A 24,108-nucleotide genomic window follows, 5' to 3' on the forward strand; every position below is an offset into this window, starting at 1 on the left:
TCTTGTAATTAACGGTTAATAAATTACCATCTTTGGGCTTTCTCAGCACTCAGTGGTCTCCATTTTCCACCCAAAACTGACCCAAAAGAAGACCCCAGGTTCAGAGAAACATTCACTGCCCCCTCCTTTCAATGTCCAGGTTTGGCATATTGGTAGGAAGCAATGAAAAGGATGAAATAATTAATAAATACCTGAAGGAGAGGGGGCTCTGGATATAAGTCTGGGTTAAAGATAGGTCTGTGTTTGTTTATTTCTGTTAAGCGTCTTCTGTCGTTTGCCCAGAGCAGAAATGCTGGCTTTGCCTCATTTGACCTTCGCTAGCCCTGGGAGAATGCTTATGGTGCCATTTTACAGATGGGGAAGCTGCAATGTGCAGCAGCCACACTGCCAGTCTGGTCACCCTGTATCCTGCTTTCATGTCATTCTTACTCTGCCACTTCTTTCCCTGCGATTACTTCTATAAACGCTTTCTCTGAAATGGGAAGGTTTCTGGGTGAGGCCAGCTAGGAATAGTTGATACAAAGAATGAGACTGATGAGTGATTTTGCTCCAGTCCAGGTGCAGGGAAAAGAAGGCGGACTTTGGGCTCAGGCCTAGAATTCCATGTCAGCCCCGTCACTCACTGTCTGCCCTCGGTCAGGTCCCTTCACCTCTCAGAATATTTGTTTCCTGCTCTATGAGGTGAGGACAGTGACCCCTCCTTCCCAGCACTATTAGCAGGGTTAGAAAATAATAAGCATGAAGAATATGAACAGTGTCACACCCATATCGTTCATGGTGACGATGCAGTGATGGTTATTGTTCACAAATGTTCCTTCTTGTAGCCAAGCCCTCTCCCCCCGTGGTATTGGGCCCTTCGGTGAGGACCACACCTGAGCAGACAGTGAACTTCACCTGCGAGTCCCATGGCTTCTCCCCCAGAGATGTCACCCTGAAGTGGTACAAAAATGGGAATGAGCTCCCAGTCCTCCAGACCAACGTGGTCCCGCCGGGCGACAGCGTCTCCTACAATGTCTCCAGCAGGACCCAGGTGACGCTGACCCGAGAGGACGTCCACGGTCAGGTCATCTGCGAAGTGGCTCACAGTACCTTACAGGGCTCTCTTCGTGGGACGGCCAACTTGTCTGAGACCATCCGAGGTAGATGACACTCACAACCAGCCCAGACCCCCACCCAGCCCCAAGCCTGCTGCTCCCCCCGGGTTTGCTACAGGGCTCGAAGTGCCTGGAATCCAATTCCTGATACACGCAGTTCCCAGGTTAGGAATGTCCAAGTTACGTACAACCTGTAGTTATGAACCAACCCCCATAAAGGCTAAGCCAAACCCACTGCTGTTGAGTCAATTCCAATGCATAGGGACTCTACAGGACAGAGTAGAACTGCCCCAAAGGGTTTCCAAGGCTAAATCTTTAGGGAACCAAACTGCCGCATCTTCCTCCTGCAGAGCGGCTGGTGGGTTCAAACCACCGACCTTTCATTTAGCAGCTGAGTGCTTTAACCACTGCACCACCAAGGCTCTTTCTATAAAGCCTGTTAAAAATTCAAGGCACATACAATAGTTCATAATAACAAACAGGAGATACTCTGCAACAGTGCATCAAAACATTACTATTGTTACTGTATTATTATGTTAAAATGTTTTCCTGTATTTGGAAGTGTTTCTTTAACGTTTTTTACACATAGGATGATACACTGTATACTATATTATTAAGACAAACATTTGAATAACTGACATTAGGTAGGAACCACATGTAACTGTTTGGCTTAAGTACAAATTTGGCTTAAAGACAGATTTAGGAACGGAACCGTTGGTATCCGAGGAATGTCTGTAGTCCCTCCCGATTACCGTAAACTTACAATGCGCTCAGCACGTTCACTTACTGCAATTTTAATGGCACCTTCCAGCTGAACACCTTCCATGGGCCAAGCACAGTGTTAGTGTCATTTATTTTACCAATAGCAACAGCAGTTATTGAGCGCTGACTACATGCTAAGCGCCTGTGTGCTTGGTGACTTTATTTTGCTAGTTATTACGTTCCGACTGCATGCAAGGCATTGTGCTTGTTGATTTCACTCGTTATTACCCCTAATAGGAGCTACCAGTCCATGAGCACCTACTGTGTGCCAGGCACTGTGCCTAGTGATTTCATTCATTATGCAAAGAGGACGTATATTGTTTGAGCACCTGCTGCATGCTTAGCACTGTCCTCGCTGATTCCCTTGCCATGATGGTGGGAGCTAACCGTTGCCAAGCCCTCTCTCCCATCCCTCACCCCCGTGATCTGTCTGTTCCAAGAGGTGAGAGCCTCTGCCCTGTGCTCTTTCAGTTCCGCCCACCTTGGAGGTTACCCAACTCCCCACTCAAGGGAACCGGGTGAACGTCTCCTGCCAGGTGAAGAAGTTCTACCCTAAGAGCCTAGAGCTGACCTGGTTGGAGAACGGAAATCTGTCCCGAACAGATTCAGTCTCAATCTCCACCGAGGACAAGGATGGGACCTATAACCTGAACAACTGGATCCTGGTGAACTCATCTGCCCACAGGGAGGATGTGGTGCTCACCTGCCAGGTGGTGCATGACGGGCAGCCAGCAGTCACGAAAAACCTGACCCTGAAGTTCACCGCCCCCTCGAAGGACCAGACCACAGAGCCATCCCCTGGTGAGGCCTCCACTCCCACCACCTCTTTTTTAAATCATACATTAATTTTATCTTTATTGTTTTAATGTTAAAATAGCCATCATGCTTGTTGTTTAAAAAAAAAAAACCAAACCCATCGCCATTGAGTCAATTCCAACTCACAGCAACCCTATAGGACAGATTAGAACTGCCCCATAGGGTTTGCAAGGAGCAGCTGGTGAATTCAAACTGCCGACCTTTGGGTTAGCAGCTGAGCTCTTAACCACTACACCAGCAGGGCACCTTGTTTTGGTTAGGTTCCCTCAAGTTGATTTTGGCTCATAGCGACCCCATGTGACGGAGCTGAACTGCCCCACAGGGTTTTTAGGCTGCAGTGTTTACGAGAACAGATTGCCCAGTTTCTGTCCTACAGAGCCTCTGGGTGGGTTCAGATCGCCAACCTTTCGGTTAACAACCCAGGCTTAACTTTGTGTCACCAGGGCTCCTTCGTTCATGCTTATTGTTTTTAACCCAAAACCAAACCCATCGATTATGACTCATAGTGACCCTATAGGACAGAGTAGAACTGCCCCATAGGGTTTCCAAAGCTGTAAATATTTATGGAAGCAGACTGCCACATTCTTCTGGTAGGAACATTTGAACCACCTACCGAGCACTTAACTCATGCGCCACCAGGGCTCCTTGTAGAGTAATCTAGATGCTTGAAAACATAAAGCAGAAGTTGAAAGTGAGCTTCCTTCCCCGAAAACCCACAGCCCAAGGTGACCTACCAGTGTAAGAGTTTGGCATATATCTTTATGGATATTTTTACATAAATACATATTAAAGAAGGAAGGAAAGACAAAGAGAAGGAGGGAAGGAAGGAAGGAGAGAATCATCCTGTTCATAGCGGCCTGCCCCTTGCTTTCCTCACCTAACAATCGCAACTTCCCCAGGCCCATGTGAGCCCACAGCCCTCCTCCTTGCTCTTTCTAACCTCTGCCTCATCTACCTAACAGCTTTGCAAGGCTGTCCTAAGGTTCATACAAACATCCCACTGGTTGCGGGTTGCACTTAGCATGATTGCAGCTTATACAGTTAATGGGGCAAAGAGCATCCTTGTACATATCTCTCTCATGTGTGACTATTCCTGTGGGATGAATTCCCAAAGAAGCATTTCTGGCCGAAGGGCATGCCTATTTAAGATGATGGTAAAACTGCCATGTTGTCCCCTGAAAGGGTTGTACTGATTCACTCCCCTGGGAGAGTAAGAGGGTGTGGGTATGCTTTTCTCTTTTTTTTTTTTCCAACCTGTTATCCATATATTTCTCATCTTTCTTCAAAATGGAAGCACCTAGTGGCGCTTCAGTGCCCTGTAGAATGTTCCATTTCCCGCCAGCCACGTGGCTAATGCCTGGTATATAGAAGTACCTTTGAATGCATTAGATTTGAAGCTGTTTCATTCCTTACTGCATCCTTCAAGGGAAACCAATCCAAATTTTTTGCCTTCAAGTTGACTCCAGCTCATGGCAACCCCATGTGTGTCAGAGTAGAACTGTGCTCCACGGGATTTTCAGTGGCTGAGTTTTTGGACCTATATTGCCAGGCCTTTCTTCCAACATGTCTCTGGGTGAACTCGCACCTCAGAACTTTCACTTAGCAGTCGAGTGTGTAAAGCCTTGGGGTCGTATCAAGGTGGCCCTGTGATTTCACTGATGCCTGGTTTTCATGGGATGAGCGCTGCACTGGGAGACAGGATGTGTGGACCTGCACTCTGGCTTCAACACAGACTGCTCTATGGCCTTGGGCAAGTCAGTTCCCCTCTCGGGGCACCATTTTCTCACAAGAGTGTTGGAGGTGATGAGCTTCCTGACCCCTCCAACTCTGAATCTTGGCTCAGAGCAACCGTGACTGTCTTGTTCAGCACTGCAGCTTCAGGGCCTGGCGCACAGCCTGGCATATAGAAGGCACTCAGTAAACACTTTTAGAAAGGATGAAAGAGTTGGTTGGTTGATTAGTTTTCAGTGTTATCCAATCTCAGTATTATCCAGTGAGGCAGAGATTGTTGTTGGCCCCAATAACAAGAGGGCATTGAAGGGTGAGAGACTTGCCCAAGGTCATAACTAGTAAGGGTACTGAGTTGAGCCCACATTTCTGTGCCTCAGAGCCCTGCTCCTGATTAACTACTGTGCATCAGTCTAGAATCCCCAACATGTGCCCTGGGGCCAGCCAAGGAGCCAAGCCCTCTGCCCTCCATTGGTACCATGTACACCCACTGGTCCTCACCTGTCTCCTTCTCCCCTCCCTCCCCTACACCTGATAGTGACGCGGGGCTTTGGATGCATTTGTGGTGCTGTGGTGCCTGGTCTGTGGTTCACTCCAGATGAGAAGAAGATGTTTCTCTCAGCATCCTACAGTCGGGGCTTCCCCGGGGCTGTCAGCAGCAAATATTTTCCCTCCTGGAACCTCGGCATCGTTTCTGTGCTGCCCATGACTGACCCACATGGGATGTGTTTGCAGATCCCCCAGTGTCCCTGTGCAGCTCGGAACATCTGTGAATGCCCAGCCAGATGTTCACCAGTAATGATGCCTGTGTAGTGGTGAAAGGGGGGTGGTGGGCTTTCGTTGTGTCTGTTTTTACTCTGTGAACATGAAGGCTCTATTCCATGTGATCCCTAGACGGTTCTGAGCAGAATAAGAATATCTTTATCGTGGTGGGCGTGGTGTGTGCCTTGCTGGTGGCCCTGCTGATCGCGGCCCTCTACCTTCTCCGAATCCGGCAGAAGAAAGGTGCGTGGATTCCCGTCCGCAGCCCCCTGGTCATTTTGCCCTGGGCTCCTTCCAGAGGGAGAGACCACGAGAGTGCTTTGGGCTACAGGGAGCTTAAACCGTAAGGATACCAGTTATTTCAAGGAACAGGAAGCCCAGAGGTAGCAGTGCCAAAGTTGCTGTAACAGCTTCACCAGGTAAACTCAAGTCAGTGACTCCCATGGCCTTCCCCTCGTGATTGCAAAACGGGCTCATGTCCTTGCAGGACCCTACCAAGGAGCTGTGATATGGACGGGGGACTCATCTCACCTGTCTCAGGGAGAAACTATCTTTCCCAGGCACCCCGGGCAACCTTCCCAAGCTGTAAAAAAAGATTAAATGGCTGACTACCTGTGAAATGGAAGTATTAGCTCCAGGAGTCAGGATTGTATGTGAGCCCAGAAGCAGTGAGTCACCTACCTGGAAAGCCCCCCTCACCAAGGCAAGACATGTAGCCTTTAACTCTAGGGGAGGAGGGTACAAGTTCAAGTCTTCCCCTTATTTCTGGGCATGTGTAGAGTGGGTGGGGGGGGGGTTGTTGCTATGGAAAGGCCTCTGACTTTGGACTCACACCAACCAAGGTTCCAGGGTTTTGCTACACTATCTGAACAGTTTGGCCTCCATGGCCCTCAGTTTCCTCATCTGTAAAATGGGTATAGCAATGCCTACCTCAGAGGATAGTTAAGAAAACCAAGTGAGCTCCTGTGTATTAACAGGCTGGTACATAGTGGGACCTCAGTAAACACGTGTTCTCTTTCTCACTTTTAGAGGAGACAGTTCTAAGTCGGTATTCCTGAAACTGTTTTGACTACAAGAGGTAGAGGTACATTTCCCATCTCATCAGAACACACACACACACAGCTATATGTAAATTTGAAAATCTCTTTTCCTTTTCATCACATTCTATTCCATTTTCTTTTTCAAATGCTAGTTGTAACCCACTGTGCCACAGTGTGCAAGTGAAAAACCCAGTCCTGAGTGGACCTTTTGTCCCTGGATGGGCAAGTTGTCACATCAGTCTTGTACCCCCTCTGCCTCTGTTCACAGGTTTCCCTTCCTCCTGGGATGGCTGGATGAACTCATTGCTCTTAGACACTGGCTGGTCTCGAGTATTCCCCACCCAGGAGGGCTGGTGTCAGCCCCGCCTTGAGGGCTGGAAGCTGCACGGCGTCCCAGCAGGAGATGCACCCAGTGGTTCCCCAAATGGGGAGGACTCCTCCTTGGGTGGGGAAGCAAGGGTCCCTTGCCCACCAGGGTGACAAGCCAGCCTATCTGATAAAGCCTTCCTGGCGGTCATTAGTGAAATTGCAGCCCCTCTGCCTGAAGCCCATCTACTCCCATCCCTGACATGCGTGATCCTATTACGTTGGGGCTAAGCATCAACAGTCCGGGGCTCCAGAAGAGGAGCAGAGCCTGGGAGAGCTGCACACACAGTCGCTGTGTTGTGGCAGGTGTTTGTCTGCAGAGCCCAGCTCACAGACACAGGCTCCAGTGGCAGTAACGACCAGCTCTCACTCAGCTCTTTGGATGCGCCAGGAACTGTGCAGAGTGCTTTGTATGTGGTGACTTAGTCCTTACCACAGACCCCTGAGGTCCTGTTACTAACCCCATTTTACAGATGAGGAAGCCAAGGCATGGGGAAGTTATAATACTTGCTTGGGGTCGCACAGCTGCTAAGTGGTGGAGCCAGGATTCAAACTTAGGTAGCAGGTCTCCAGGGACCACATATGGGACTATTCTGCCTACCTCCTCCACCCTAATGAGGCACCCATTCTCCTTGTTGGGCTTTCAGTAACCATCACGGGATGCCCTATTTCAACTCTACCACTTACCAACTGTGTGCCCCTGGGTAAGTCACTCAGTGTCCACAGTGTAAAATGGGGATGACCAGCGTTCTGTCACTGGGTTCCCCAGAGACAGCTCGTGTCCCAGTGCTTTGCGAGTCATCACCTCCATTCAGAGGTTGGATGCTAAGCTGCAGCCTTCCCACCAGGAGCCCACTCACCTAAGCTCCAGTGCCTGCCCGGGCTCCAGGCGTTAACCCGGCAGCAAGAATCCTTGTGTCACGGCAGCCTCCAGCCTGTTAGCGTGCGGCACAGAGCACACTGAGCATGCACGTTGCTTTTTAATTACAGTTTTACAGTGAAATGGGAGTCAAATGGCTGCTAACCCCAGAGGCTTCTCTGTGGGGTGCCCCATATCACAGGTTTAAAACCTCTGAGCCAGACAGGCCATTTCTTCCCTTCTGAGATCCTTTTTTGGAAAGTGGTGATGTGTGGATAAACAGTTACCAGCCCAGCCCTGTGAGTCGTAGAGGTGAAATCCAAGCACAGAGGGGGAAATGACATACCCACGGTCACACAGTAAGTTAGTGCTGGAACTAGGATTCAAGCCTGGTGTCCTTGGCTCCCAGCCCTGGAATCTGTTACCCAGTGTGAAGGGCCCCATCTGGGAGCTGGGCCATCAAGTTGTCCCCCAGCTCATGGTGACTCCATGCACAGGAAGATCAGACCGCTGTGTTCCATAGGATATTCATTGTCTGATTTTTCAGAAATAGATTTCCAGAACTTTCTTCCTAGTATGTCTTAGTCTGGGCTTGGAGTAGCGCCTTCCTTAAGGTTTGTGTTTGAATGGAAGTGAGGCCCAGACAGAGGCAGAGTACTTGGCTCCTCCCAGGCTGGAGGCTGCTTTGGGATCTGACTCACGGCAACTCCCAGCAGTAGGGAAGCAGCTTACTCCCTGTAGGAGATAATGGGCCACCCCATGATGGCTCACCATGGCTCTGAGGGTATGATTTCAACAATTCCTTCTCCCTGCAGGCAAACCTTTAGGGGGAAAAAAAAAGTTACATAAGAAAAGTGTGTTTCTAAGTTAAATAACTGGATTTTGGTTTTCTCTTCCAGCCAAGGGCTCCACTTCTTCTACAAGGTAAGTGCCTCATTGGGCTTAGATGCTTTTTCTGTTACTAGTTGGTCGTTGACAACCCCAAGCACTGCAAAGCATAGTCCACACCACTGACCCTCACTTTGGTGCCATGCAGTGTTTTTATTCCTTGTCATTCATTGTAATCTCCTCGTGCCAGGGCTGTTTTTAATTGTTCCTTTGATTTGAGGCATTGAGTTCTTGCCTGCTGTTCCCGGACATTCAGGCCCTGATCAAATCCCATCTGGACAGTGACAGAAGCTTCCCAAGCTTCCTGCACTCCCAGACGCCCTACACACACTCCAGACTCCATCCCCAGGCCCTAGGTGTATACTTTGCTCTTTCCTTGATTCATTGAATATCCACTGAGTACCCGGCATGGGTTGGCCCTGACAATGTGTCAGCTCTGTCAAGGAGCCGGAGACTCACCAGGGAAGGGACACAGGCCAGGCCTGCATGGGGCTTAGGCACTAGTGGGAGAAACAGGCAAGAGCACAGAAGCAAAGCGCTGTGGAATGTCGTGTCAGGGTGTGAGGGCCGTAAGGAAGGATCAGACGTGGTAAGGAGTTGGAGGCTAATGGGGGGACGGTCTTAGATAGAGGAAGGAGGCCTCCTCTGAAGAAGTGATGGGAGCAGGGACTTGAAGCTAGGGGGCTATGATAGGGAGCAGCATGCTGGGTGAGAGAACAGCCACTGCAAAGGCCCTGGTATAGGTGTGGGTGTGGGTGGTAGACACGAGGAACAGGGAGGAGGTCTGTGTGGCTGTGGCAGAGGGAAGGAGGGGAGGGAGGACGTGAGGTCCTGGAGTTGCAGGGGTACAGTCTCTTATCTGGAGCCCTTGTAGCCAAATATGCTATGAATTCAGATTTTCTGCATTTAGGAAGGCCCATATTCACCCCAGCAGGGTATGGGCTGCACCCCATAATCAAACGCGTTGGTGCACCTGCACAGAAATATGTGTACATCCATGGTGTTGTTAGGCGCCATCAAGTTGATTCCGACTCATAGCAACCTGTGTACAACAGAACGAAACAATACCTGGACCTGCACCATCTTCACAATCTTTGCTATGTTTGAGCCCATTGTTGCAGCCACTGTGACAGTCCATCTCTCTTCCACTTTTTTTGCTGACCCTCTGCTTTACCAAGCATGATGTCCTTCTCCAGGGACTGATCCCTCCTGATAACATATCCAAAGTAAGTGAGACGAAGTCTCACCATCCTTGCTTCTAAGGAGCATTCTGGCTGTACTTTTCCAAGACAGATTTGTTTGTTCTTCTGGCAGTCCATGGTATATTCAATATTCTTCACCAACACCGTAAGAGTCTTCTCCGGTCTTCCTTATTCATTGTCCAGCTTTCACATGCATATGAGGCAATTAAAAACACCATGACTTAAGGCAGGTGCACCATAGTTTTTAAGATTATTTCTTTGCTTTTCAATGCTTCAAAGAGGTCTCTTGGAGCAGATTTTGCCCAATGCATCGCATCACCTGATTTCTTGACTGCTGTTTCCATGGGTGTTGATTGTGAATCCAAGCAAAATGAAATCCTTGACAACTTCAATCTTTTCTCCGTTTATCATGATGCAGCTTCTTGGTCCAGTTGTGAGGATTTTTGTTTTCTTTATCTTGAGGTGTAATCCATACTGAAGGCTATGGTCTTTGATGTTCATCAGTAAGTGCTTCAAGTCCTCTTCACTTTCAGCTAGCAAGGTTATGTCACCTGCATAATACAGGTTGTTAATGAGTCTTCCTCCAATCCTGATGCTGCTTTCTTCTTCGTATAGTCCAGCTTCTCGAATTATTTACCTAGCATACAGATTGAAAGCATGCGAAAGACTACAACCCCGATGCATACCTTTCCTGACTTTAAACCCTTGTTCTGTTCGAATGACTGCCTCTTGGTCTAAGTACAGGTTCCTCTTGAGTGTTCTGGAATTTCCATTCTTTGCAATTTTATCCATAATTTTTTATGATCCACACAGTCGAATGCCTTTGCATAGTCAATAAAATACAGGTAAACATCTTCCTGGTATTCTCTGCTTTCAGCCAAGGTCCATCTGACATCACCAGTGATATCCCTTGTTCCACATCCTCTTCTGAATCCGGCTTGAATTTCAGGCAGTTCCCTGTCGATGAACTATTGTAACCACTTTTGAATGATCTTCAGGAAAATTTTGCTTGTGTGTGATATTAATGATACTGTTTGATGATCCTCATTCTCTTGGATCTCCTTTCTTTGGAATGGGTACAAATATGGATATCTTCCAGTCATTTGGCCAGGTAGCTGTCTTCCAAATTTCTTGGCATAGATGGGTGAGCACTTAAACAGCATTGCATCTGTTTGTTGAAACATCTCAGTTGGTATTCCATCAATTCCTGGAGCTTTGTTTTTCGCCAGTGCCTTCACTGCAGCTTGGGGCCTCTTCCTTCAATACCATTGGTTCCCAATCCTAGGCTACCCTGTGAAATGATTGAATGTTGACTGATTCTTTTTGGTACAGTGACTGTATTCCTTCCATCTTCTTTTGATGCTCCCTGTGTCGTTTAATATTTCTCTGTAGAATTCTTCATTATTGCAATTCAAGGCTTGAATTTTTTCTTAAGTTCTTTCAGCTTGAGAAATGTCGAGCGTGTTCTTTTCTTTTGGTTTTCTATCTCCAGGTCTTTGCTCATTTCATTATAATACTTTGTCTTCTTGAGCTGCCCTTTGAAATCTTCTTTTCAGCTGTTTTACTTCATCATTTCTTCCTTTTGCTTTAGCTGCTCTGTGTTCAAAAGCAACTTTCAGAGCCTCTTCTGACATCCATTTTGGTCTTTTCTTTCTTTCTTGTGTTTTTAATGACCTCTTGCTTTCTTCATGTATGATATCTTTGGTGTCATTCCACGAGTCGTCTTGTCTTCGGTCATTAGCGTTCAGTGTGTGAAATCTATTCTAAAGATGGTTTCTAAATTCAGGTGGAATATACTCAAAGTCCTACTTTGGCTTTTGCGGACTTACTCTAATTTTCTTCAACTTCAGCCTGAACTTACATATGATTAATTGATGATCTGTTCCACAGTCAGCCCCTGGCCTTCTTCTGACGGACGATAATTGAGCTTTTCTATAATCTCTTTGCACAGATGTAGTCGATTCGATTCCTGTGTCTTCCATCTGGTGAGGTCCACATGTATAGTCGCCGTTTATGTTGTGACCATCCATACTTGGGGTAAATAAAAGCTAAATAGCTTTGTATCCATTCAGCTCAGATTTGTCACCAGGTGGGTTTAGGGACTCTTTCGTTGTCCTAGAGCTTTGTGACTTCAGAAATGCAGATCAGGCTGGAGAGCCTGCAGTGAAGGCCGGCGGTCTGTGTGCATTATAAGGACTCTGGATGTACTATGAGCAGAAACAGAAGCTGTAGAACGACATAAACTGACTTCATCTTAAACGGGTTACTTGCCTGCATGCGGAGACCAGACGGTTGGAGGTGAGGGGGCGGCAGAGACCAGTGAGAGGTGGCTGCAGTGGCCCAAGCGGGAGAGGATAGTGGCCTGGGCCAGGGTGGGGCTGCGGGGTGGATGAGAAGTGGTCAGATTCTGCAGCACCCTCAGGCAAACCCTGGCTTTCTTCTCTCCTCTGAGCCCTGCCTACTCTCCCAGCCTACCCTCCCTTCTTAGTCCCTAAGCAGGCAGAGCCAGCCCCACAGTAGAACAGGCCCCTCATGCCTCCCAGGAATTGTGTTCCTCTGACCGTACCTTTGCCCACTGTGTGCCCCACACCTGGTACATGCTCTCCAAGGGCAAAGCACTACTTCCACCCTCTCCCTAAGCCTTCAGTGGTTCCCCGAGCCCCTCAAGATAAAGTCCTGACTCCCTAACCAGGCCCTTAGGCACCCCCTGGCCTAAACGCACTGACTGGACAGACCCCCTCATGACCCATGCCCAGTCCTTGGCTCAACCATTCTGCGCTCCCCTTGCTGGGCCTCGCTTACCTCACGGCCCTCCACCCTGGCCTCTCCCACTTCTGTATCCACAGTTGAACCATATTATTAGGAAGGGCACCTGGATGAAAATATCAGGATGGGAGCTCTGACCATTAGTGTTTTCCCTAAAAGATAATAATTTAAAAACAACAACAACAACAGAACAAACCCTAAAGAGTGTCTTTCCTTTTTTTTTTTTTTTCTTTTTAACATCACTGGTGCTGCATCAGTAGACAGAACATCGGTTAGTTTTATGAATTGCAATATTTAACCCCCTTTTTTTTTGCGGGGCGGGGGAAGGTGAAGAAACTGCAGTGACTTCAAGGGGAGAATATGGATACTGCCTCACTCACACACATGCATTCTCAGACTGAAAAGAATCCCTTACCCTCCTTTTAGCCAGCACCCGTATAAGTACTATGTGGCAAAAGTACACTGAAGGTGGGCTTGAGACCCAGGCTTCATCTTTCTTATCGATAGCAAAGGCCAGGCTGCGTTTTATAACAAAGCACCACAGCTGAACCCAGTCCCTCTTCTCCCAAACCAGTTATTCCACATAGCACCAGCCAAAAAACAGAAAAGATGATTTTAGCCTCTCCTGGGAAGAGAAGGCTGGCTGGCTGGCTGGCTGGCTGGCTTCCTTCCTGCTTTCTTCCCTCCTTCCCTCCCTCCCTCCCTGGTAAGTCCATTGTTTGTTCTCTTTTCCAAGATGGCTGACATTATGGTTTTCTACAAAACCAATGCTTACTTAACCTCATGACAGCGCTGCTCTTGGAAGCTACAGCGGCTGCTGTGGGAGGGTTTTCAGTGTGGTGTGTTTCCAAGCCTCACCTGCTCATCCTCTCATTCCCAAACATTCAGCATCCATGTACTGTCCTCACTTCCGGGTTTTTCAGAAGAGTGGAGACTTCCAGTGGGGGTCTGGTTATCATCCCAACGGTAACAGATGAAGCTTGGTTCTTCACTTTCCTCAGTTCTCTTGTTGCTCAGGTAGCAAGGGTTTCTGCTTTGTTAGTCTTTGATCTCCTTCCTTCATTTAAAAGTTCATGAATTGTGGGCCTAGTTTCTACTAATTGTACTATGCCCTTCCCAAACGCTGTACATAAATCCTCTGTCAGTCCAACAGGACGAGCTGCTGCTCCATCTCTATAATCCTCTTTTTCAGGAGCGTGGTCAGTGAAAAACAATAAATTCTGCTCTGGCTTAGACCAGTACCACATCCGGGTGTACGTTCTCCTGATCTCCCTTCAATCCCTGGACAATTCCAGTATAGGCTTCCAAGCAGCCTTTCCTTAGCTCATTCAGATAATGCCCCGTGTCATAGTCTGACGTGCCCACCTGGGCTTGCGAGCCCCGCTGAAGAGTGTTCAATAATACCTCAAGGTGTTTTTTAAACTCTCTACCAATAGCAAGGGCAATATAACCAAACACTGTCAGAATCTGTGACTTTACAGACCTGTGGACATTCTCATTTCCTAAATTGGCGCAGCGGGACCTGAGCGCCTGGCGCACAGTGGAGTTACAGGTCCAGGTGCCACTTGCTAAGGACTGCCTAAAGCGGGTACTTTTCATCACTGCTTGGATGCTTCTTACTGCCTATTTCATCTTCCCCAGAGAAGCCAGCCATTTTTGGCCTGTTTTTTATTTTCTAAAATGAGCCTACCAAGGGAGCCATGAGAGTGTGCGCTCCCTTTCATCTGGCTAAACCAAAGTGGTAGCTAGCGAGCAGTAATGGTAGCTTCCCTCTCAGAGACCACTTTCAGCTTCTGCTTGTCAGGATCAGACACTTTCCAAAGGACGCTGCCCACGGTAACAACCCAGCCTAGAGGGTGCCGGGGCGGCGGGGGGTGGGGGTGTTGGGGGAATGCCACTGCTGTGAGCTCAAAGGGCCCTTCCGGTTGCAAGGAGGCCATGGAGGGATTGGTGATTGCTAACTCTCTGGGTTAGGAACATAGAAGCAGAACATTGTAATCTTCCCCAGCTCAGACGAGAGAAAAATGTGGCTCTACTCCCTTAATTGGGCACTGGGGCTCATTCAGTCAGCCATTCATTCACTTGTCAGACATTCACTGCACTTATTCTTGGAATATTTAGAGCTTCCCTGGTTCTTTCATTTATTCATCTGGATTAGCCCAGCTCGGTGCCAGGCCTTGAGCTGGAGGACTGCAGAGGGAAACAAAGAAGACAGTAGCCCTGGTCTCATGGCACCTGTGATACAGTGGGAGAGATATTCATTCATTCAGCAAGTATTCGAGAGTTCCAGCCTGTGCTAGTTCAGTACTAGGTGCTGGGGCTTTGGCGGTGGACTTAACTCTCATATTACCCTCTTGGGAACACTTCTCTGACAGTGCTGGGCTGGCTGGGATGCCCCTCCATAGCAATCCCAAACCTTGCCTGTTTTCATATCTGATGTATGTGTCTGTCTGTCTACCATGCTTCCTCACCAGATGGGGACAGGTGCTCAAGAGATGACTTAGAATGCCAGTCAGACTGGCCCAGGGCCTTTGCACACTCAGCCCTCCCTGTCTCTTCATCTGCTTCACTATGTCTCTTCCTCAGATCCTGTTTTAAACAGGTTTCTTAGGAAACCTGTGCTGAACCCCCACACTCCACTCTCAGAACTCCATCCCTCAAACTCCATTCTCATGTTCCTAGAGAGTCTCTGCCCGCATGGCACTCACGGTCCAGCAGGGAGGCAGGTCACCAGAAGAGCTGGGAGGTTAAGAAATGATGTCATGCAGGTGCTGACTAAATAAAATACACCCACATAAGGGGATGGAGGAAACCCTGGTGGTGTAATGGTTAAGAGCTATGGTTGCTGACAAAAAGGTTAGCAGTTCACATCCACCAGGCACTCTTTGGAAATATATATGGGGCAGTGCTACTATAGGATCACTATGAGGCAGAATCGACTCAATGGCAATGAGTTTTGTTTTTTTTTTTAAGGGGATGGAACAGAGCAGGGAGGTGGGAGGGTCAGGAAAGGCATGTCTGTGGAGGTGAGAGGTGACATTTAGAAAATAACTGTAAGGACAAGCAGTCTCTGGCCATGGGGAGATCTGGAGCAGGAATGAACCAGGCAGAGGGAAGAGTGGGGCACAGAGCCCATGGCGGGAGCAGTTGGATATGTTCACAAAGCATCGAGAAGGAGGTCAGGGCAGCCTGAGTGGAGCGAGGGAGAGAAAATGAGAAAGAAGACTAGAGCAGTCGGCAAGACTGGCCAGATAGCTTGGTGAGAAGGGGCTGAAGGTTCTGCGTAGAACGGTGATGTGACATCATGTATGTGTTTGAAGTGTGGACAGTGGAATGCAGAGGGACAGGAATAGAAGCAGGGAGACCAGAGAGGAGGCTCTTCAGGACACGAGGGAATGGGGATAGTGACAATGACAGAGTGGTGGGTTTTGGTGTATATTTTGGAGGCAGCGCTGATGAGCCTTGGAATGGATTAGACATGGGCTGTAATAGGAGGGAGAATCGGGGATGACCCCAATTGAGTCTGAGCACAAGGATGGATCTTGTGGGTGTCATTCACTGGGATAGGAAAGACAGGGAAGGGGAAATGAACCTGGAAAATGGATAATTGATCACAGCCTGAAATACTGCTCTGACAGAGGAACCCAGTGTGCTGAGAGTGGGGTTGGGGGATTCAGTGATGGTATCCCAAGAAAGGACTCTAGGAGGATCTAAGGAAGAGATGGCATGAAGCAGATAGAGAGAAAGGCAGGACTGAGTGAGCAAAGGCCCTGGGCCAGTCTGGTATTCATTCCAAGTCTCCTCTTGAGCACCTGCTCCCATCTGTTGAGGAAGCATGGCAGACAGATATATAAACTAGGTATAAAAATAGACAAGGAGGGGCATCCCAGCCAGCCCAGTGCTGTCAGAGAAGTTTTCCCAAGGAAACAATGCCATAGTTGAGTCTTAAAGGATAAACAGGAATTAGTTAGGAGAAGAAGTGGCCAAGAAGGTCAATCTAGGCTCTTATTAAAGCATAAAGTACGTTATCTCTCACTAAATATTCAGTAGGTAGATAAGTGGGATAGTGAATGAGCCTGAGGGAGTCAGCAGGGGCCAGACCACAGCGGGGCTTATGAGCATGGCCAGGAGTTGCCCTTGAACCAGAGAGGAGCTGTGCTTGAACCCCAGAAGTTTTTGAAGCTGGTGAGGTATGGGTAGATCTGTGTGATCCCCTACCAGACTTGTTCCCCTCCTGATGGGCTGTCCCTGTGGCCACATGGGGCTTGTCATGCTCCAGAACTGCCTTCTCAGGCCAGCACTCACGCCATGAATAACCTGTTGGAAGCCCCATTGCTCAGTTCCGACATTATTCAGGCTCACATCCCCAGGGTTTCTGGCTTGAGAATCATCAGGCTTCAGCAGGACCAGCGGTGCAGGTTTGTTCACCACCTTGACCCCACAAGTAAGCCAAGCCTGGCCTCCAGTTACAGAATCAAGTGTATGAACCAACCTCTTTGCCAAGATGTCTTGGTCTTTCTTTTTCTTTTTTATGATAATACATAAATATTTATAATATAGAATGTTTGGAGGATATGGGAAACTGGGAAGAAGAAAAAATGCCACCTGAAGACCTGAAAACCTGTTAGCATTTCCATTTCCTTTCAGTGTTATCCATGCATTTTTCATAATTGAGGTCTTTCCACAGAGAATTTTGCTTTTTCACTTACCATTTTAATATAATTACTTGTAATAAGAAAAATGTCCTTAGAAGCCTCTTAAATCTGTGCCTGAGCCCACCCACCTTTCCGTAACCAGTCCCAATTGGCAGAGCTGTGCCGCATAAACACACCGGTGACAAATGTCTGCGCATAAAGCTTTTCCTGCATTTTGGATTTAAAAAAAAAAGTGCAATCATGAGTCAAAAGCTGAGGACACTTTCTGAGCTCTTGATCTGTATTACCAAGCTGCTTTCCAAAAGGGTCCTATGGGTTTGCTCCCCACCGTCGCCAGCGTGAAAGTGCCAGTTTCACCACACCTTCCCCAGCACCGAGTATTATAACTTTTTTCAAGATAACTGGCTGATATAGTAGGCAGAAAAATGATAGTGCGTTGTTTAAAACTCCTTTTTACTGAGATTGACCCTTTTGCCTCACATTTGATAAGCGGCTGTATTTCTTGTTTGAATTGTACATCCATGTCCTCCACCCATAAAGGAAGTATAACTTAAATGTTATTCTTATCAGTTTGTGTGAGCACTTGAGATAGGGAGGATATTTTTATCTGTTCGTCTCTTTCCTTTTTAGGTTGCATGAGCCTGAGAAGAACTCCAGAGAGATAACCCAGGTACAGTCCTTGGTGAGACACCCTTCTGGGGAACCTAGATAGTGATTTCCTCAGATCAGCCGGAGCTGCGGATCCTGTTCTAAATTAAGACATGTTCCCTGCCCAGGGTGGGAACGTGACGCGGATCCTTACATCCCTGGTCCCCCGCCTTGTCCTCGCACACTCCCTCTCTCTGCCCCAGCCAGCATGGGAGTCGGCCACAGGCTCCTTAACTCACTGCCACCCATTGTACAACTCCAGGGGGCACTGTTCACAACGTGTTCTCTATAAATGGTGCCCTGGAGTCAGGCTGCAGCCCTCCCTTGGTGTGGATTGTGCCTTCCTGCCTCAGTGCGTGTGCCCGGGCCAGTCCTTCCACCAGAAGCACCCTCCCCAGGCTCCCCACCACCTCCTTGCAGCCCAGCTTAACCAGAGTCCATGCCGCCCAGCACTGCCAGAATCTCTGTAGTCTTTGCTGATGGGAAGACCCTGTGTCATTAATTACCCCATGCGAGGACACTCTCCCTCCAGCTGAGATTTCTCCATCAACATGGTTGGCCCGTTTCCGAGAAACTTAGCCCCACTTACGACCCACTGATGCTTTCAGACCTCGGAGGCAGAGGGCTTCTTGGCGTCTGGTAATGAGGCAGGCCCTGCTCTGAACCCAAGAACGAGAGAGCACCAGCTGTCCTTGACATCTCCCAGGCGGTTGTCATCATTTTAGATGTGATCTGTGGAAGGGAGTCAGGCTGATGAAAGGCGTGCTCTTTGTCAGCTGGAACACGGTGGCCTGATCTCCTGACCCATTGCCACCCCAACAGCAGTCCTGAGTCCTGGCCTTCCGGGCATAAGCTCAGGTCGTAATTAGGAAAAACACAATAATTTCCAATGGTGAGAGTGGGATGCTTTTTCCTCAGGCATTTTACTTCTGAATTTCCTTCTGGAACTTTCTGGGGAAAGGACAGTGGTGAGAGTTGGTCACTGAAGCCTCTATAGAACTCACATTCAGCAAAGATTTACTGAGCACGTACTATGTGCCTGACCCTGTGGGGTGAGCAAGGCAATCACAGCCCAGCTCTTTGGAGCTGTGGTCTTGTGTCTCAGATTCCCAGGTCAGACACCAGCCCTTTCCGGGGAGGGAGCGTGCTAGGTCCAGGACAGAGGACCTGTGTGACAGAGGACACAGCTTTAGAATCCAACAGACTTTGGTTCTTTACCATCTGGGTGACTTTAACCAAATTATTTTACCTCCCCGGGTCTCAGTTTCTTCACCTGTAAAATGGGGTTAATAATTCCTACCTAGCAGGGTTGTGGCATAGCCTTGTTGAGGTGATGCATGTGAAAGGGTGGTGCTTATCAGCTGTCGGTGGCTGAGAGCTGCGGTTGTTATTGTGTGACAAGAATGAGTCGTGGTGGTTGTTGGTAGTTTCACTCCATGTCTATAGCCCAGGTGCCACAGAGTTGCTAATTCATCATGTGTCATTTTAAGACAGCAGTTGGGGGCGATGAGGTTAAAGTTGCTAAGGAGTTGATGATTGATACCATTTATTGAGGCTTTACTATGTGTAGCCCCTGTTCTAAGAGATTTGGCTGGATAATCTCATTCAATCTTCACAGCAATCCTCGTGATAGATACTATTTTTATCCCCACTTGGGAAAAATTGAGGCCCAGAGAAGCTAAGTGAATTACCCAAAGTGCCTCAGCTAGAGAGTGCAGACCCAGGATTCAAACCCAGCCCATCTGACTCCAGAACCTGTACCACCCACAAACTGTTGGTCTCATTCTTACGTAGCCCCTGTTCTCTCACTCGAAGCCCCCAGTTTTACCCAGAGTAAGGCTACCAAAATCTCGTAGCTGACATTGTTGCCATTCATTCATTCATTCAACATTGATCCGGCATCTTCTGCACCATAACAGATGCCCTAGTGAACATGTGTTGAGTAAATGAGTGAATGAATGAATGTCTCCACCCACTGGGAGATCAGCATCTAGTCAGGCCCCCAAACAGACCCTCACAGATCTGGGTGGTGGGTGCCGTGTTGGAGCAGCAGGGACTGAGGGAGCACAGAGAAGGAGCCCTGGACCCAGCCAGGGGGAGTGGAGGTAGGTAGGGTCTTGCAAGAAGTGATGGTTGAGCTAAATTTTGGAGAAGGAGGCCGATGGATGCTCCAGGCAGAGGGAGGAGCATGGGGAAAGGCAAAGAGAACTACAGGTGGCTCAGGCTAGGAGGAGGAGGAGCAGGAGGACGTGGCGTTGCAGCAGGGCTGTGGCATGACCCTCAGGCCATGGGGAGAAAGGTAGGTTGGAGGACGTAATTGCTGGAGGCAGGAAGACCAGGGAGGAGGCTGGTAGGATAACCTTGGCAAGAGTAAAGGGTGCCTGAATTAGGGCTGAGCCAGAAAGGGCCAAGGGAAGACAGAGCATCAGGACCTGGTACCCGGTGGATCGGTGAGTGGGCTAGAGGCTCCAGAATGACCCTCTCATTCTTGTTTAGGTACAAGACAAAAATGACATGAACAACATCACCTATGCAGACCTGAACCTGCCCAAGGGGAGGAAGCCTGCACCCCAGGCCGCTGAGCCCAACAGCCACACAGAGTATGCCAGCATTCGGGCCAGCCCACCACCCAGGTTGGAGGACAACCTCACCTATGCCGACCTGGACATGGTCCACCTCAACCGGGCCCCCAAGCACCCTGCCCCCAAGCCCGAGCCCTCCTTCTCAGAGTATGCCAGCGTCCAGGTCCAGAGGAAGTGAGAGGCCTTGGTCATCTTAGGGCTGTTCCCCACAAGCTTCCTGTCTTGCGTGGAGCCACCATTATGGGGACAGCAGCCCAGTCCCTGGAACACCAGGATGGCGAGGCCCTGGGACCCAGGGGTGAGGGCAGCTCTTGTCTCCCCACCACCCTGGCTCTCCAACACTTCAGACCCACCACGGCCCCACACGTTCCGACACATAGAGGCTGGTGTTGCCAAACCAACTGGGGAGCTGACTTGGGGACTGACCACAGCGGCCAGGAGCCCAAGAGCACTCATGCCTCTGCTCCACCAATGCCTGGATCTTGGTCACGGTCTTGGACACCCTTGACGCTCCACAGCCTGATCTCACAGGGTGAGGAGGGAGAAGATTCCACTTCCTCTGCTGCCACCACCACCCAACTGGGACTTCTGGAAAAAGGTTTCCCTTTGGACCGAACTGCTCCATCCGTGGAGAAGCTGGACAAAAACCCTGGGACCCACATCCCAACCCCTGGTGAGGTTGCTGCCAATAGTCCTGGACTTCCTCATCCCTGGGCTGAGGAACCGCAGGCCCTGGGGGAGGAGGGAACCCTCCCAGGAACCCCCTCGAAGGACCACCAGTGAAACCCCCTTCTCTTCCTCCTCCTCTTCCTCCTTGTGTCCCTCCAAAACTCCTCAAGGACCCATCGCCCTGACTGTGGCACTCCACGGAGAGCCACCTCTTCTCTCTAGCCCAGCTTGCTTTCTCCAGCTAGTACTAATTCACAACATCTTGCTGTGGATGCCTGTAAATTATTGAGAAATGTGAAATGTGCAATCTTGAAACTGAGGTATTAGAAATTTTGATCTGTGGTGTTTTTTTTTTGTTTTTTTTTCCTTAAGACAACAATGACATTGTCTTGACTCTTTGTCATGTGTTGAAGTACATGGTTGGGTCTTGTGAAGTCTAAAGTTTAACAGTATGTTGTCCTGAAAGGATTTTCTTATCGCAGAGACTGAATTCCACCAAGTCCCAGAGCCCTGAGGATGGGGAGGAAGGGCCAGTTTGGCTGGTCCGTGGAGACACTAAGCCTTCTGTCCAGGACTAAAATGGCCAAGTTCTCAGTGGAGCCATGTGGCTGGTACTCCTGCCGTCCTTGACCCACTGTGGTAAGTCCCAATCTTCCAGTGCTTCTCTTGGCCACTTCCTTGGCAGTACAGTCTTTTCAAGACCTAATGCCTCAGTCTGTTCATCTGTAGAATGGGGAGAGGAAAGATGCCATCCCTCCCCACCATCTCTCACAAGCACTTTAGGAATCTGCAGGGTGGGGAAGCTGAGCCTGGCTGTTTTCTCCACCCCTTTAGCTACCTTCCCTACCCCAGCTCTCTGAGCTGATCCCTCAACGAGGAACCTTCCATTTCTTCTCTCAAAGCCTCTTGGGATCAAACTGGAATAAATCAAAGACAGCCAGGAAGACTGAGCAGCTATGAAGCCAGGGCTGTTTTGCTTTCTGTCCCTCCATCTCAGGAGGCTTGATAGAAGCAGTGACCCCTTCCAATTCGGGGAGCTGATGCCCCAGCACAAGCAAGCCCCATTCATTCAGTCTTCGCTGTAACTGATCAACTCGTAGAGTTAAAAGCGCTAATATTCACGGCCCCCTTGGTTGGCCTAGGCATTCAGTGCCCAGGGGATTCCTGGCCCAGTCCGTCAGAGCGAGAGGCTGGTGATCTGGCGCGCTGGTGGGACCTACAGGTGGAGTTTGGGGAACTCAGCACAGACCCAGCTCTCTGGGGGATGATGGGGTGATGTTTCGCATAATGGCATCCAGGAGTTAACTGAGCCTGCATGCCATGTGGGCACACCTGGCCCGACGAGCCAGGGCTCCTTTGTGGCATCCTGGAGCCACAGTGGCCCAGCCACCTGGCTTCTATCATTTCTGGTTCCAAAGGGTTGGCTTATAAACCTTGGTCTCCCTCTCTTCTACCCAGAGAGATCACATGTGCACACACATACACATACTCACACACATACACATAGACACGTACACACACAGGCATGCATGCCTACATACACACAGATACACATTTTTGCACATATGTATACACAGATACACGCACACAGAATTTAAAAAGAACGTTTTCTTGGTGCCATTTTTCTTTGATTTTATTTTCACTTTTGGAGGGGGCATAAGGGAATGAGGCCAAGGAAGACATGTAGCTTCAGCTTCATTCAGCCTGGCAGCCTGGCGATTCCGCCACTAATTGTGTATTGAACCTCAGGAAGAGGAAGAGGCTGACAAACGCCGCGGAAGAAGCGTGGTTTTGGGAGTTTATTTTCAGACTGCTGGGAAGGAAACAGGCCCCATTTTGTATATAGTTGCAACTTAAACTTTTTGGCTTGCAAAATATTTTTGTAATAAAGATTTCTGGGTAACAATGATCCCTTTGGATGTTGATCGTCTTTGTCGCTATGAGTGTGTCTGGGGGCCTCCTTGGAGGTGACAGCCTGTGCCCAAGAGCCTGGAAGAGAATCCAGTGTGGCCCCAGTGGTCAGTCTTCTCACTTGCATTTTATAGCTGTAGATAAAGGCTTTTGGGTCCCCTTGCTCAGTGGGAGTCATATATGACTGTGACCAAAATACCTGCTTAAGCAGAATCCAGACAAACAACTGAGTTTGAATCTGGCTGTACCACTTAGTAACCAAAACCAAAAACCAAACCCACTGCTGTTGAGTCAATTCTGGCTTATAACAACCCTGTAGGACAGAGTAGAACTGCCCCATAGGGTTTCCAAAGCTGTAAATCTTTAGGGAAGCCGATTGTCATATCTTTCTCCTGAACCACCAACGTTTCGGCTAGCAGCTCTTTAACCACTGTGCCACCAGGGCTCCTTCACCCTTAGTAGCTATGAGAATTGGAACGACTCTCCTCTCTGAGACTCAGGCCCTCTCCTGTATAATGGGGATAAGAATATAACCACCACCTAGGGTTGCTGTGAGGATAAAAGGATATGACAAGGCACTGAGCCCCATCCTGAGTGCATAGCAGGCTCTCACTAAGCGCTAGTTCTTCCCTTTCTGCCCTAAACATCGCCCAACTGAGCCACTCACCCCTCACTACCTGTGGGCTCTTGGGCAGCTGGCTGGAGCTCTTGGAGCCCACTTTCTTCTCCTAAAAATGCAGAAATCTATTGCTTACCCTATGGTAATCCTCTTAAGATGATGCATGTGATGTGCTGGTGCTTAGAAGACAAATCCTGTGAAGTGCTGATATGTCCCGTTGCCATTGAGTCATTTCTGACTCATAGTGACCCTAAAGGACAGAGTAGAACTGCCCCATAGGGTTTCCAGGGAGCACCTGGTGGATTCGAACTGCCAGCCTTTTGGTCATAGCTCTTAACTACTATGCCACCAGGGTTTCCTGCTGGTATGTAGTACCCATTAAAACCCGTTGCCGTCAAGTCGATTCTGACTAACAGCAATCCTATAGTAGGTGCTCAATAAATATTCATTTCCTTACCCTCCCTCCGTTGGAATGCTAATAATGATAATCATGTAATTATAATACAATATTAATACAGTAATACTTAGTATTTTCTATGTGCCAGCACTTTACATGTTAACTCCTTTAAACTTCAGAACTCGAAGAGGTAGGTAATGTTATTGACCCGCTTTTCCAGACAAGGCACAGAAAGGTGGTGTAACATGTACAGGGTCACACAGCTGATGTGTGATGTTGCTAAGAGTCAAACTGCAGATGTCTGACTTGAGCCTAACTCAATACACCGTGCAGTGGGCGCTATG

General features: G+C 48.8%; 1 protein-coding gene across 5 annotated transcripts in view; it reads left to right on the forward strand.

The window, feature by feature from the left end:
• The window catches only part of LOC126067442 (tyrosine-protein phosphatase non-receptor type substrate 1-like), a 51,003-nt gene extending 28,257 nt beyond the window's left edge, over positions 1 to 22,746 (forward strand). For 4 of the 5 annotated variants that reach the window (XM_049869317.1, XM_049869319.1, XM_049869318.1 and 1 more), the window contains exons 4-9: positions 825 to 1,139; positions 2,328 to 2,657; positions 5,295 to 5,405; positions 8,327 to 8,351; positions 17,569 to 17,620; positions 20,083 to 22,746. In XM_049869317.1, the coding sequence (XP_049725274.1) occupies positions 825 to 1,139; positions 2,328 to 2,657; positions 5,295 to 5,405; positions 8,327 to 8,351; positions 17,569 to 17,620; positions 20,083 to 20,346 (1,097 nt within the window). In that variant the 3' untranslated portion in view covers positions 20,347 to 22,746. The remainder of the gene's footprint in view (positions 1 to 824; positions 1,140 to 2,327; positions 2,658 to 5,294; positions 5,406 to 8,326; positions 8,352 to 17,568; positions 17,621 to 20,082) is intronic. The other variant, XM_049869316.1, reaches the window with a different exon arrangement.
• The last annotated feature ends 1,362 nt before the right edge of the window (positions 22,747 to 24,108 follow it).

The sequence above is a fragment of the Elephas maximus genome, chromosome 25, assembly GCF_024166365.1.
Source record: "Elephas maximus indicus isolate mEleMax1 chromosome 25, mEleMax1 primary haplotype, whole genome shotgun sequence".
Taxonomy (NCBI): domain Eukaryota; kingdom Metazoa; phylum Chordata; class Mammalia; order Proboscidea; family Elephantidae; genus Elephas; species Elephas maximus.